Source organism: Silene latifolia, chromosome 1 (genome assembly GCF_048544455.1).
Source record: "Silene latifolia isolate original U9 population chromosome 1, ASM4854445v1, whole genome shotgun sequence".
NCBI lineage: Eukaryota > Viridiplantae > Streptophyta > Magnoliopsida > Caryophyllales > Caryophyllaceae > Silene > Silene latifolia.
In genome coordinates this window covers 196,484,460-196,499,662 of record NC_133526.1, presented here as the reverse complement: position 1 = coordinate 196,499,662, position 15,203 = coordinate 196,484,460, and the positions used below count along the sequence as shown (strand labels likewise).

At 32.1% G+C, this 15,203-nt stretch overlaps 1 protein-coding gene and 1 pseudogene across 1 annotated transcript; one reads left to right on the top strand and one right to left on the bottom strand.

The window, feature by feature from the left end:
• The first annotated feature begins 11,792 nt into the window (after positions 1 to 11,792).
• LOC141616087 (histone H4) lies at positions 11,793 to 12,389 on the top strand. Its single transcript, XM_074433839.1, has one exon. It carries the CDS (start codon positions 11,880 to 11,882, stop codon positions 12,189 to 12,191), a length of 312 nt encoding a protein of 103 aa, XP_074289940.1. The 5' UTR covers positions 11,793 to 11,879; the 3' UTR covers positions 12,192 to 12,389.
• A 559-nt stretch (positions 12,390 to 12,948) lies between these two features.
• On the bottom strand, positions 12,949 to 14,875 carry LOC141590525 (UDP-glucuronic acid decarboxylase 5-like; annotated as a pseudogene).
• Between the last annotated feature and the right edge of the window lie 328 nt (positions 14,876 to 15,203).

Below are 15,203 nucleotides of genomic sequence, written 5' to 3'. Positions count from 1 at the left end.
AGTCACTTAAATTAAATCAACTGGAAAACATGAATTCAAATATAAAGCAAACGATTCATAAAACCAACAACATAACAAATTAAAAAATATTTTATTGGACACAACAACAACAACAACAATAATACTCAATATACTCAATATAATCAAAAATATATATTAAACCATAAAATAAAATCCACAACTTAGAAACTCATGACAAATGGGCATATTTTAAATAAATAAAGTGAATATAAACTATTATAGGTATTATAGTCATTACACAACCATAAATTCCAATATTTTAATTTAATTTTTAATTTAGTTTGTGGTATTATTAAATTAGATAATTGTTTGCCGAAGATCTCAAAAGATGAATTAAATAGGACAAAATGTTAGTGAAAATTATGGGTGTTGAGTAATATAAGGAGTTTTAATAAAATTATTAACATATTATATTATAAAAATTAATTAAATAGGAAAAACTTTTAATTAATTTGGTGTGTGTTAAGTATTATGAAGAGTTTTAATCAATTTATCACCATGTTTAATTGAAAAAAATTAAATAGGAAAATGTTAATAATGGTGGGTGTTCAGTAATATGAAGAGGTTTAATTAATTTATTAATAGGTTTTATTACAAAAAATTTAAAAACAATGAATTAAATAAGAGAATGTTAATAATGGTGAGTGTTTAGTAATATGAAGAGGTTTAATTAATTCTTTAACATGTTTTATTACAAAAATTTCAATTTTAATTATAAATTATGAAATTTATTAACATGTTTTATTACAAAAATTTCAATTAAAATGTCAATATTAATTATAAATTATGAAATTTGATGTAAATTTGTAAGGGTTATATAAATTTTGGAAGACAATATATTTAATATACAAAATTAATTTAAGAATAATGATAATATCCTTTAATAATATAGATATAAGTGAATTAAATTAATTTTATAGATAAATGATTTAAATTAATGTCATGTAATAATAAATTGATAATCCATGTCGCATTAATTCGCCATGTCACATTAAAAATATGCAACATCACATTTAAATACGCCACCTCACATTAAATATTAATCTATGTGGCTTTTTGGATCCTACGTGGCTTTGTCTTGGTGGCGTTTATTTATCATTTTAGGGTAGCCTTTTAATTATATTTTATAGATTCATAACTATACAAATCAATGCATTAATAGTAAATAAATGATACTATTATAGAAATAAATTATAAAATATGAATTCATTTAAAACATTAATGTGAATCAGTTAAAAAATGACAAAAATTATGTGACATAAAATAGAGTACATATATTAATGGAAAAGGAACATAAAAGAAAACACAAGAAGTAAATGAAAAAATGCTTAAAGTACATAAATAATGAAAAGGGTTTTATCTTTTATTTCCAAAAAATGTTCAACAAAATAGAATATTACTTTAATTTTGAATTATTTAAATATAAACATTCAAATAAATTATGATTAGAAAAATCAATTTACAAAATAATTTAAAGTCATTAATTTCCAAATTACACATATATTAGTTGTAGTATACTTACATGAATCTTTACCAATTATTGAAGGTCTTTGATGTAATTTTTTTTTTTTTTTTTTAAAAAAAGAACAATAATAAGAGATAAGATGATTAAGGTATCTAAATGAGGAAAGATACATGAATGGTAAAAAAAAAATAACATAATTGAACATTAACTTGAATATATGATTGAAAAGGTGAAAGATTGAAATAGATGAATGACAGGGTAGGAAAAGCCGTAAATGGTAGGGTGAATGAAATTGAAGGTTAAAGTTTGGGTAAAAATTTTGTGTTAAGTTAATGAATGTAGGTTTGAGTTTTTAATTATGGAATTTTTTTTATGTTTAGTTCAATGTTCATTTTGTTTGAGTTAAGATCATCTGTCCCATTTTTATGTCCCATCTTGTGTCTCATTACCTTAAAATCTTGACACATCACACATCAAAGGATAAAAATGGCAATAATAAATAACATAGTGTTTATGTGTCATCATCATAAGTGATGGGACACAAGATGGAACACGAAATGGGACAAAGGCATTGATTTTGTTTTGGGCTTAGTTTAAGATTTTGGACTTATGAGCATCTAAATTATTAATTTGTATCATGATTTATATTGGATTGAAGCATTTCGAAATTTATTTTCACTATGGAATTGTACTTATGTAAAACTAACCCAAGAGCATAAGGCCCAACAAAATTACTTAATAAAAGTATTAAATAATACTTTTATTTTAATAACGTAATATTTTCAATTAATAACTTACATATTTAAATATGTTATTTTCATTATAAAGTATAAAATCAAAATAAAATCAAAAACTTAATAACTCAATGTTTTTGCTTCAACTTTCCTCCTATTAGACCAGTCATATGCTATAGGACGGTCATATAGGAGAGTTGCTAAATGAATTTAGTTATATTTTTGAATATTCAATCCTGTGAAATTATATCCGCATGCGTAGAATTTGTAACATCGTATCATCGTTATATACCATATTGTTTTATTATAACTTGAAGATAATATTACGTCAAAACCCGTGCATTTTTGCACGAGACTAAAACTAGTTTACTTTTAGAATGAAAAACCAAAATTTTATGATTATACTTAATTATACAAATCTTTTCAACATTTTCTCTCTTTTTTTTCCCGTAAATAAATACACGGTATATGTTTTCTCATTGAAATTTAGACGTTTATCTTAATACTAAAAAGTGAATACTAATATTTAATTGAAATTAAATGTACAAAAAATTCTTGCATAAATCATGATGTGTAATAGTACAAGACTATTGCGTATTGTGTTTGAAAAATAGATAATTTGAATTATGAAAATAACTAAGAAAAAATGAAGAAATTATCCTAATATAAACAAAATAGTTATCCATATATATGAAGTATAAACTTTACAACCCATTGACATTTGGCACAATTTTTTTTTTTTTTGTCTTTATCTACTAATAAACGATGCATCAATGACTTAGTAGCTTCTACTTTAAGTCTTACCTTTAATTTTACCTCAAACTTGTACCTTATCTACATTAACGTTCATTTGATGATGATGTAAAGTTGATATACAACTTATATTGACCAAAAAGGGAAATATCAACATGACAAACATTTAACAATAAAATCGAAACTTTCTCACATGTAAATCATTTAAATTAAACCAAGTGAAATGTACGAATTCAAATATAAAACAAACAATTCATAAAAATGAACAACATAACAATTAAAATATACTTTATCAGACTACAAAACAACAATAGTAACAATTTAATATACATATGTTAATTTTACTTTTACATATCATACCCCATACATCCATACTTATCATAATCAAATATGACATAACCATGTAATATAGTATGTAATTTGAAAATTCAAGAGCAATAGATATTAAATAGATGATTAGTGATTTGAAACTATTACAGGTTTTATAGCCATACACAACTATTGATTCTCATTTTTTAATCTATAAAATCTAATTAAAAGGTTACCTAAAAACATTAATTTTAAATGCGACATGGAAATTTTAAATGTGACATGACAAATTTTAAATGTGACTTGACAAACTATATGACATGGATTATCAATTTATTATTATTTTAAATTAATTTAATTCACTTTTTTTTTAGTTAAATTTAATTCACTTATTACTTCAACAGTGTATCCATCTTCCATTAGCTTTAAACTTAATTAACTTTAAAAAAACTACAATAAAAAAATGCATCAATTATAAGTTACTAATTTCAAGATATTTCATCGGAGTAGTATTATATGCATTCGACATAAAAAAAAATGAATACATAAGAAATTAAGAACGAGGAAGAATAGACGAAGTTAAAAACAAGACAAATTTTGTAGTGTCACTAGTTCACTATTTTTGTTACTATTAAAAAAATAGGATGGGGTTTTACATAACTAATTAATCAACAAACGAGTATTAAAGATCATATAACCTAACAATTTTTAATTTTCCGGCTTAGGGTGACACTAATTAGGTGAGATTAATTACATCATTAACCACAAAACATGTAACAACCACAATATTGAACCGAGTAGGATTAACCTACCTCTTAGCATAATCCATAAGCTAGTCGAAATCACCAAGTATCCATCTCATAAAACCATCTCATCCTACATAAATCACATATTAACTATCACAAATCACCCTATACTATAATAAAACACAAAACCGCTTATTATTATCCACTAATTACTCATATATTAACAATAATTACTAATTAATCAACCCAATTAAAACCCCCCAAAAATTAGGGTTCATAAGACTATAAAAAGGGGGTGGATCTCAACTTACAAGGTGAAAGGATGAAGGAGAAGGTGAGCAATTCTCTAGTCCAAGCTTGAATCTCCTAATGTGGTGTTTGTGAGGGTTTTAGAGAGAAAGGATGGAGTTTTGAGAGATAAGAAAGAAGATAGAAATATAGAATGAATGAGGATAAGGGGATAAGATTTCCTTATCCCGTGTTTTGATTCAGCACCACTCGGTCGAGTGGCGAGTCCACTCGGTCGAGTGTCACTCACTAGTTCGAGTGCCGGTCCACTCGGTCGAGTGCGACACAGTTTTCAACAATGAGCAGTTTTCGTAAAACAGTCATATCTCACTCGTGTATTGGTCATTTTGGGCGTATGACCTATCGCTGGAATCCTAAGAGAACAAGCTATCACCTCCAATTGGAATCACATCATTATCGTGTCTAGATCTCAAGTTATGATAGTTTTAAGACAACCCTTCTACAGACGGGCATTATCACAACTTCACTAAGTCTAATATAGGTTATACTCGGTCCACTTGGTCTACTCGGTCGAGTGAACGCCTTAGAAACTACGAGGTATTACATGTTATATGGAAAAATTTGGATTTGATATATTTGACCATAAAAATTGGGATGCTCTAGATTCTAAGATGGTTGATGTTATAGTCGAGGAGGGCCTTAAAAGGGATATGACTATTGATCAAAGGTCCGAAGGATAATTTAAATAGATTTTTCTCATCCACTTCTTATACTAGAATTTTACCGAATGGAGGAAAATGTGACAGAGATTGACTTGTTTATTCAAATGAACTTGATAGAGTCTTTTGTTTTTGTTGTAAGGTTTTTAGTAAAGATTGTGCAAGAGGAGGCAGATTAGTGATGAAATGTTTCGATAGTTGGGTACATCTTAGTGGTAGGCTTAAATAACATGAATCAAGCTTAGAGCATATTCAAAATATGACCACATGGTATGATTTGTGTCTGAGACTTCGGAATAATCAAATAATTGATAGTATAAATCAATCTCAAATTAAAAAGGAAAAGGAGCAATGGAATCAAGTTTTATTGAGAATAATTTCAATTGTGAAGTTTCTTGCTAAGCATAATTTAGGATTTCAAGGTCACAAGGAGCGTTTGTACGAGGGTAATAATGGAAACATTTTGGGTTTGATAGAAATGTTATCTAAGTTTGATCATATTGTTCAAGAGCATGTTCGAACAATCACAAATCATGATACTCATGTTCACTATCTTTGTCACAGAATCCAAAATGAATTAATCCTTTTGCCTGTCTCTCAAATTAAATCTGAAATCGTAAGAAAAGTAAAACAAACAAAGTATTTCTCCGTGATACTTTATTGTACTCTTGATAGGAGCCATCAATAACAAATGACTATGATATTAAAATATGTTGACGTTTCTTCAAAATGTATTACCATCGAGGAATCGTTTATGGGATTTTTGAATGTTGATGATACAACAGGTTATGGCCTTTTGATGTTCTCGAAGTTGAACTAAAAAATATGGGTCCTGACAAAGACGATGTAAGGGGACAAGGTTATGATAATGGCTCAAATATGAAAGGAAAGCACGAAGGAGTTCAAAAGAAATTGATAGATATAAATCCCCAAGCTTATTCTATGCCTTGTGGTTGACGTAGTCTTAATTTGATATTGTGATATGGCTGAAACCTGTGGTAAAGCTAGAGATTTATTTTGGAATTATTCAACGCATATACACGATATCTGCGAATTCAAATAAAAGGTGAAAGATTTTACACAATAATGTAAAAAAGTTAACTCTTAAACCATTATTAGTCACTCGTTGGAGAGTTGTATTGAAAGTATAAAGGTTATAAGATTCCAAATTGGGGACCTATGACAGGCTAGTCGTATACCTATCAAAAATAACCAACTGCTCTAACTAATATAGCTAGGGAAGTCGGGTCGATCTCCACAGGAAGATGGGAAAATGTCAGCTTTACTAAGTCCGTCACGGTAACCAAATTGGGGGTTTGAAATTGTTTGTTCTAAACTAAATAGGTTAAGGAAGAGGAAAAAGGCAAGAGAATAGAGATCAAGCAAATAAGGAGAAAGCAGCTAAGACAGTCGGTTCACCATGATCATTCAGTCAAGCAATCTAGGTCTCAGGTCAATGAAAGCGTGGTCTATGGGGCAGTGAATATCTCCTTCCGGTCTCAATTCGCCCTAAAGCACAGATAGCTTAGCTTCCGCCCTCACTACGGTGCCCTAATGTTCGCTACGAGTCTCGCCCTTTCCAACCTTCCGGTTCAGGTCAAGGTTTACTGCGATTAAATGGCTAATTGCGTCGACTGAATTAGGCAGAAACAATTAATTGTAGCAATTAACAACAAAGACCACACAAACATTAAACCTAATAAATCAATTACTATTCCTTCATAATCATGGATTCCCTAGTCTTAGCAAAAGGGAATTAGCTACGTATCATCATCGAATCAACAACAATAATGCATAGACAATATGAATTAAACATGATAGTAATGCAAATAGAGATTGAATAAAGCAATAATGAAAAGCAATAAGAGAAGGAAATAATTAAAATAGCAATTACGATTAAGAAATAAAAAGGAGTAATGTACCGATTACAAGTTCCGAATCCGAGTAGTTTTTAGTAAAGTAGAAGAGAGTAAAGGGAAGAGAAGAAGTGAAGAAGAGCAGGAAGAGTTACGCAGTCTCCACTATAAAAATAGCACACCAGAATCTTACTTCTAAACCTAATTACAAAAGCCCATATGAAATAAGGCGAAAACACGGCTGACGGGTAAAATCTCTCGATCCAGTGGAATTAAACCACTCGATCGAGTAACTATGCAGAAAATCCTCTCGATCTAATAGAAAAACCGTTCGATCGAGTAACTCCTTATAATGGCCTTCTCGATCGAGTATGAAAACTACTCGATCGAGTGATACTCCAAGAGATAAAACATTCGATCGACTGAAAAGAGGTCGATCGAGCTATATTAGCACGTAAGGCACTTTAACACCTTCCGAAATTAGCTCACGCGTCTTCAAAGTGATAGATTCCGAGCTCCGATTCCTTGTACTCCACAAATGTATGCAAATGGGATGAGTTTAGGCTCAATTTATCTTCTTTCGGTCTGTACCTGCAATTTACACAAGACGAACCAAAGTAGACTATTCGGGGGTACTTGTAGCTAGATGCCACGTAAAATAGTACAGAAATGCGTGTAAAAATGAGGTAAAAACCTTATATAAAATACACGCATCAACCTACGAGAAGCTTTGCTTGATGTAGCCGAAAAAGAGAATGATTTCAAAATAAGGAGCGAAGCAAAATCTCTTGCATTGAATGAACTTGGTGATTTTGAGTTTTTAGTGGCAATAATTATTTGGTATGAAATGTTGTATCATGTTAATTTGGTGAGCAAGAGTTTGCAATCGAAGGATATGTTTATAGACGTTGCAATTAAAGAGATGAAGGGTTTAGTTACTTTATTTGAGGAATTTCGAGAAACTGGTCTTGAGAACGCTATTGAAGAACTAAAAAGATTGCTCTTGAAATAAATATCAACCCCGTATTTCCTCAAAGACGAGTAATTCGAAGACAGAGGCAATTTGATGAAAATCAAAATGACCCATCAGTGGTTAATAATCAATGTGCTGAGGAATCCTTCTGAGTTATTTATTTTTTATTCATTGTTGATCAAGCCATTACTTCATTAAAATGGAGGTTGGAAAAATATCAAGACTTTGAGAATGTCTTTGGCTTCTTATTTACTTCTGAAACACTTATCTCCATGAGTCCATGGAAGACACAAGCTTAAAATTATGTTACATTGGTCTTGAAGATGTCCTTAAGAAAGATGAACAAGCTGACCTTAATGGAACTGATTTATACACGAAGTTAAAGTTTTTAGAGGGGTCTTGCCTAAGGAGAAATTAGGAGCGGATGAGGTGTTAAAAATCTTGAAGAATTTTAGTTGCTTTTCTAATATGATTGTTTAGAATCATGCTCACTATTTCATTAACTGTTGCAAGTGTGGAAAGAAGCTTTTCGAAACTCAAATTGTTGAAATCTTATTTGCGAACTACAATGTCACAAGAAAGGCTAAATGGTTTGGCGTTGATTGTGATCGAGAATGATATTTTAGAAAATTGGAACAATTGGAAGATAAAGATATAGTTAATGTGTTTGCTTCTCAAAACGCAATGAGTCCGACTATATTCAAGCGAGATTAATTTTATTGTCCGTTTATATTTAATGTTTTGCCAAAAAAACAATCATTTTATATCTTGGGGCCTCCGTCTTACATTTTGAACAAGGCCATTAAAATATGTCGGCCGCCCCTGTCGCCATGACATGGAAAACAAGCTCTCCACGAGTTACGAAAATTGCGGTCAACAAATCGCCAAAACCGCCCCCAAACAACACAACATTAATAAAAGCATGCTTGAGAAGAACCGAATTGAAAATCATAATTGCTTAGCATTAACCGAATGAGAATGAAGAGAATGAGAAAGATATCCCCTATCTATAAAAGCTGAAACATTTCAAGCTTTCTTATTGGTCCTTAAATTTTTAGAAATTAAAAAAACTTTAATTTAGGTGGGGTCCCCCACTTCCCCACTTACTTGATAAGTAATTAATTACACTCTCTTATTCTTTTACGTAATTTATTTTCGCAGTACGTATTTTACTCATTACAGTACATTTTAGCCAAATATTTCCATTTGCATACCCTTTGATTAAAACATCTCAAAAACTGATTCTCTCAAACCCTAACTATACAACAACTTCAATTATTCAAATTTCTTAATCATAGATGTTAGTTTGAAACAAAAACATGTATTTGATTAGTTAACAACAAAATATTGACTAAATTTTGTATTATGTTATGTTTTCATGGATTGCTTTTCTTTGTTCAGACTTTTAAACCTAATTACCTTTATTGCTAAATTCCCAGTCAGAAAATACACAAATTTATTCGATTATTGATGATATTATGAATGTATAACATGTATTTAATTCAGTAATTGCAAACTTATCAATCAGATTAATGTTCTTTCATTCGGTAATTGCAAACTTATCGATTCTCCGGCGGACAATATCATATCATATTAGCTTCCATGTTCTCCGAGGTTTTAATTAATTTTGTGAAACTATCACCCAATATGATTTCTTCATGTACGTATTTGATTGTCCAAGTTGATTGATGGGTGCAGTTTATACACATACGATTTTGCTATTCTGATTGCCCAAGTTGGGTAATAGTCAGCTATGAATTTTAACGGATAATATTCGATCTTAGAAGTTGCAAGTGTACGTCGTTCTTGGATGATGGTTTATTTTGCAGTTGTATCGGAAATGTAAAAGCTTGCAACCCCGAAACACCAAAGTTGTTGACATTGTGATCAAACAAATGTAGTTAAACAATGTTGGTGGCGGTCGTCGGTGGGAGGATGGGTAGGCGGCGTATGGCAGAGGTGATACGAGAGAAAGGTTGTTGGTTAGGTTATATTGAGAGAAAAAGGTTGTGAGAGAAGGATGTGAGGGGAAATGAGAAGGGTAAAATGGTCAAAAGTGTACTACGATGAGTAAAATGCGTACTGCGAAAATCAACACCCTTCTTTTATTAAGTGATTAATATGTCTCCTACTTTTATTAATTAAATTAAATATATTACATTCTACTATGCTTACATGAATGATTCCATAATCTTTGATTTAATTTAATTCCTCGATTAACTAATTAAAGTCTTATCTTATAATATGAAGATCACCAAAAAAAACAAATTGTTTAGACATAATAATTTCGGCACAAAATTAAAAGAAAAAAAAAATCATATATAACCAAATTGCACAGTAAATTAAAGGAAATTAGTGAACTTAAAATAGTAGCCATATAAATTTTAAAAAATCGAAAACTAAAATAATTAAATTATCAAAAATATTTTAATTTGGTGAAATTAAACGATACAGTCGTTTGAAAAATCAACAAAAATAATCATCACTCTGAATTTTTCTTTGAAAATTAAATGAAATAAGAGACGGTATAGATTCCATAGAAAAAAATCAATACATTCTTAGAAAAATCACCAAATGTAGCCACCTTCCATTTTTTCAAAATAGAGAACAAGAGCGTGTTTTCGAATTTAGTTTTGTGGAGTTGATTAATTGAATAATTTATAGTGTATAAGGAGAGGGAGAGACTGATATAAGAGAAAAGTTTAAAATGAAGAAAAAGTAGAGGGAATCCTTAGAAATTAGTAGGGTTTAAAAGAATGAGACCACTGAGTTATGTTTTTAATTTGTACAATTTTAGAGAGTAGGAGGTAGATCATTTAGGTTTACGGAGGCGGGTTCGGGACTTCGGAGTGGGGTGTAAACGGAGAGAGTATAGAGTTTAGTTTTAGTATGGTTTTATATAGATTTTGGATCCATCACCTGTTATTGGGTCATATACTAAGACGAGTTTATGAAGATTGGTAGTTATATTTCTTGACCTATTCTTAATGTATGCGCCTTATTTTTAAGTGTTAGAAAATATAATCTGCCTATTTTCATTCCCTTCTATATTCAAAGCAAACGATTATGTTGTTGTATTTGTAACCTAGAATATTGATTTCTTAAGTAATTTTTTTTCGATAACTTCCAAGAAACATATAAGTTCATAGGAGTAATAACTTTGATTGTTATATTTGTTATCTATGTTTTTGAAATTATATATTATTTGAAATATGGATGATTATTATTAGTTATACTCCCTAATTGGTTTCAAAATTGGAGAATTATTGTTGTATAACTATATTCATTTAATATGTCCATTTTTTAATTGATATCTTAGATATACCGATTCTTATTTTAAATTATAATTATGCCCAATTTATACATCTCGTCAAATTATTGGGTATCCAATTCCGTGCAATTATGCAAGGGTTTAAAACTAGTAGAAAAATGAAGAGAATGAATGAGAATCGGGCTTGTGGTGGTTGAAGATAAGGAGAATGAGGATAAAAATAACAAGCTCATGAGAAGTATGCTTGATAAAAGAAGAAGGAAGGAAGGGCAAAATCGTTATAAAATCAATGTATTAACCCAAAAAATTTCAAATTTGACGGAAAAGTGGTCTGAATCCGATATTGGGGACAGTTATAAACGGAGGTATTAATTTGGGTGTAATTTTCAAAAAAAATTTAACGAGGGAGTAAGTGTAAAAAAGCGAATTAAACTTGACTGTAATTGATAATTTATTCTACATTAAAGTCTTTCCCAAAATGTCCGAATTATCAAAATATCGACCGCGTGTTTCTTCCACAAAATCTCCCGCCACACTAAATCCTAAAAACACAAATCCACAATCCTCACAACATTTCTGCTCCAATCTCAACCCTCCATCAAATTCAATCAACGCCTCACAACTCTCTTCACAAGCTCACACGGATCGCTCCTCTCACCTTCATAAAATCGCACACCTATATAAACACACCCCACACCTTTCCCATTTCCTCACCTGCAAAGTGTAAACAATTCAACTCTTTCTCAAATCACAAATCAACAAACTTAATTTTCAACCACAAAAATGTCAGGAAGAGGAAAGGGAGGAAAGGGATTAGGAAAGGGAGGAGCGAAACGGCACCGTAAAGTCCTCCGCGATAACATCCAGGGTATCACCAAACCAGCCATCCGCCGTCTAGCTCGCCGTGGTGGTGTCAAGCGTATCAGTGGTTTGATCTATGAGGAGACACGTGGCGTTCTTAAGATCTTTCTAGAGAATGTCATCCGTGATGCTGTTACCTACACTGAGCATGCTCGCCGTAAGACTGTTACCGCCATGGATGTTGTGTATGCTCTCAAGAGGCAAGGAAGAACTCTCTACGGTTTCGGAGGTTAATTGATTAATCAATTAGGTGTTTGTTATGTTTTCTAGGGTTACGTTGTGGATCTGGAATTAGTTTCAATTGTTGTTCGTTCTGGTTTCGGTTTTAGTAAATTAGTAATCGTAGTAGTTGATGTTGATGATGTGGTTAATGTAATTGAAGCAAGTGTTATTACCTAAAGTTTCGATTAATGAAAATCTTGTTCTTGTTAATTCTTGCTTTCTTCTGCACATATTTAATTGTTTCTTCAATGTTCAGCAGTTATATTTGTGTTGATTCAATTGACGATTAATTTCAATGTAAGCATGTTATTTCTGGTTTGAGCTAGTTCAAATTCATCTGCAGAACAATCTAATGATCAAACAATTCAGAGTTCTTGAATCTAAATGAACTCTGAATTGTTTGTTCATTAATGTTACTTGTAATCTGCAATGATATTCTGTGTACTTCAAATTCGATTATTAAGGAATTGGAGTTGTGAACTGTTTTTGAGCTTGAAAATGCAGAAATTAAAATGTAGGACACAAGATTAAGCATTAAAGCACATGAAGATGAATGCGACATATAATGAGTTATTCGTATAATTAGTTAATTGATTTTGAAGTTTTAATCGCATTCCTTTGTTTTCTGTGTGTATAAAAGGATGAGTAAAATGAAAGATTAATGATTTCTGGTGATGTGTTTTCGGACTCCTGAAATGATATTGCTGCTTTGAAAATCGTTTTCGCAAGTCTCCTCGCTCTCTCTGTTGGCATCCCATTCACACAGACGTAGTAGATCTTCGTCACTCCCTGAGGATGTTGAGTCTAAGACGGAGGGAAGTCGTCTTCCATGAGAGGAAGGCCTTCAGGCAACCAGACTTTTGGCTGCAAACCAAGCACCTCGTTTGCATTGGTATATCAGGCTTCCTTTGCCTTGGGTCATCTGGTGTATTTTGCACTGTTATAATCATCATTTCTGGAAATCAGTTTTAGGATTTTAAGGTGAAACAGTGTCTGTTCGCGCAGTACAACATATTAGAATGCCCGTTCTTGGGTGAATCACGTTCCTGAACACACGGATACAACTCCATTCTGATACTATCAGTAAACTGTCTTTATATGGAGTATTTGTGAACGACAGTCTCGTAGTCATATGCATCACCTTATAAGTTACAGTTAGTATCTTTCTACATCAATTTTGAAGGGAAGCAGAAATTATCAATACGATTGAGCAGAGTGAGAGGAACATCAGTAACATAGTCAGGAACTTGCCTGTTTTACAGTCTCCGCGAGTTCAAGCATTGGAAATTCACCTACATGTGCCCAAAACAATTAGCAAAGGTCATTATATTTACCAGGGTTTCCAACGTTGATTGCACCAGTATGTTCTCCATCCACGAGTCTGATGAGACTGTGACATATCAGCAACGCAACAGAAGCTACGAGTCTGGGACTGGGTTCCAGGAGCCTGAACTGTGTGAATGGCTCATCTCTGCGAAAGATGAGAAACATAATCAGAATTTACCAATTTACACTGTTGATTATGCAGGTGAAATTCTAATATCAGAAGGCAGCATTGCACATAACAGAGAGATATATTGATATTTTTTGGGCAATGAAATTGCTAACATCAGGGCCATCATCAATATACGTGCGAGGTCCATAAGTATTGAAAATCCGGGCTACACAAATTTCTTTTCAAAGAAAACAAGGAAAACCCTCTCAATATAGGGGTCTTCTCAGAGAAGACCAGCAATGCACATACCAATGCCATGCTGTCTGTGATAATCAAACATCAACGTTTCAGCAACACTCTTTACTTCATCATAACAACTTCTAACTCCGGTTTAACATGATTCATTTACCTACTGATTTGCAATGATGTATACGTAATTTTAATTACAGTTCGTACCAATTGGGTCAACATTTCCCCTGTATGTTTCTGGCTGAGGATGAACAAGCGGATCACCATACACCTCAAAGGTAAACGTAAGCAAAATCCTGTAAGGAAATTAACGCAGAAATATGTTGGCAATTCTCACATGATACGAGAGTTTTATGCAAATACAGTCATACAGATATAAACTTTCATACCTAGTTCCGACAAGTTCAGCAAGTTCCAGCACGTTCAGAGTACCCAGCATGTTCAGAGTACCCTTCAAAAGGAAAATGACTACGGACGACATATCAAAAGATCCATGTGTCATGTTAGTGCTGTAAGCAAATAAGATCGGTTTAGTACTAGCCTTAACGGCGTTGTGCTTGCAGAAAGCAGGGGATGCAGACTGCAGGATAAGCAAAGTGATAAATTGGATCGATCTTAACCAACTACGGCTCTGTGACATCTGCAGACAACAAAAACCATATAAAAATTCCTACTCCAAAAATACCAGTGATAGTTTAAGATGAGCAGTGAGTTGCATCAAGCTTTCTGTGACATGCACACCGCATTCTGCAGCAATAATTAACCAGTATGAACTGGAAAGGCATCTGAACAAAACTGAGGGACGCACAGACCGATGTTACTGTGTCTCATATAAATTCGTACAAAAACAAGCTCAAGTGAAACATATAGCAAAGTCAGCCCAAGGAAAAACTACCGCCAAATTAAAGAAGCGAAAAAAATACATCCCCAAAGCAAGACAGCTCAATTTTTGTTTGACATATGCAGCATCAATAATCCATTTTGAGGCAAATATGAATCCTGCTTCTCCCATGATCAAAATTTACAGGTTTGACTGTCAGCAACGGACAAAGAAATTCAACGACTTACTGAAAATGCGAACATGTCAAGGCCACTGTTACGCAACATTTGCGCATGCATTGAACAAGTTACACCACTATCGACAATGGAATCCGTTAGAGAGGCAATTAAACTAACAAAATGGCTACTTCTTTGAAAGTTGTTGTTCAACCTAATTCCCACTACCTGAATTCACGGAGAACGAACGACGAAATACTTGTACACATCATCTCCATCAAACATATAAACACTCTTAAATTCTTAATGGACTCATACTCAACATAGCACAACTAGTCAACTAG

Excerpts from the sequence above, each read along its gene's own strand:
- LOC141616087 (XM_074433839.1), top strand. The coding sequence starts at position 11,880 with ATGTCAGGAAGAGGAAAGGGAGGAAAGGGATTAGGAAAGGGAGGAGCG.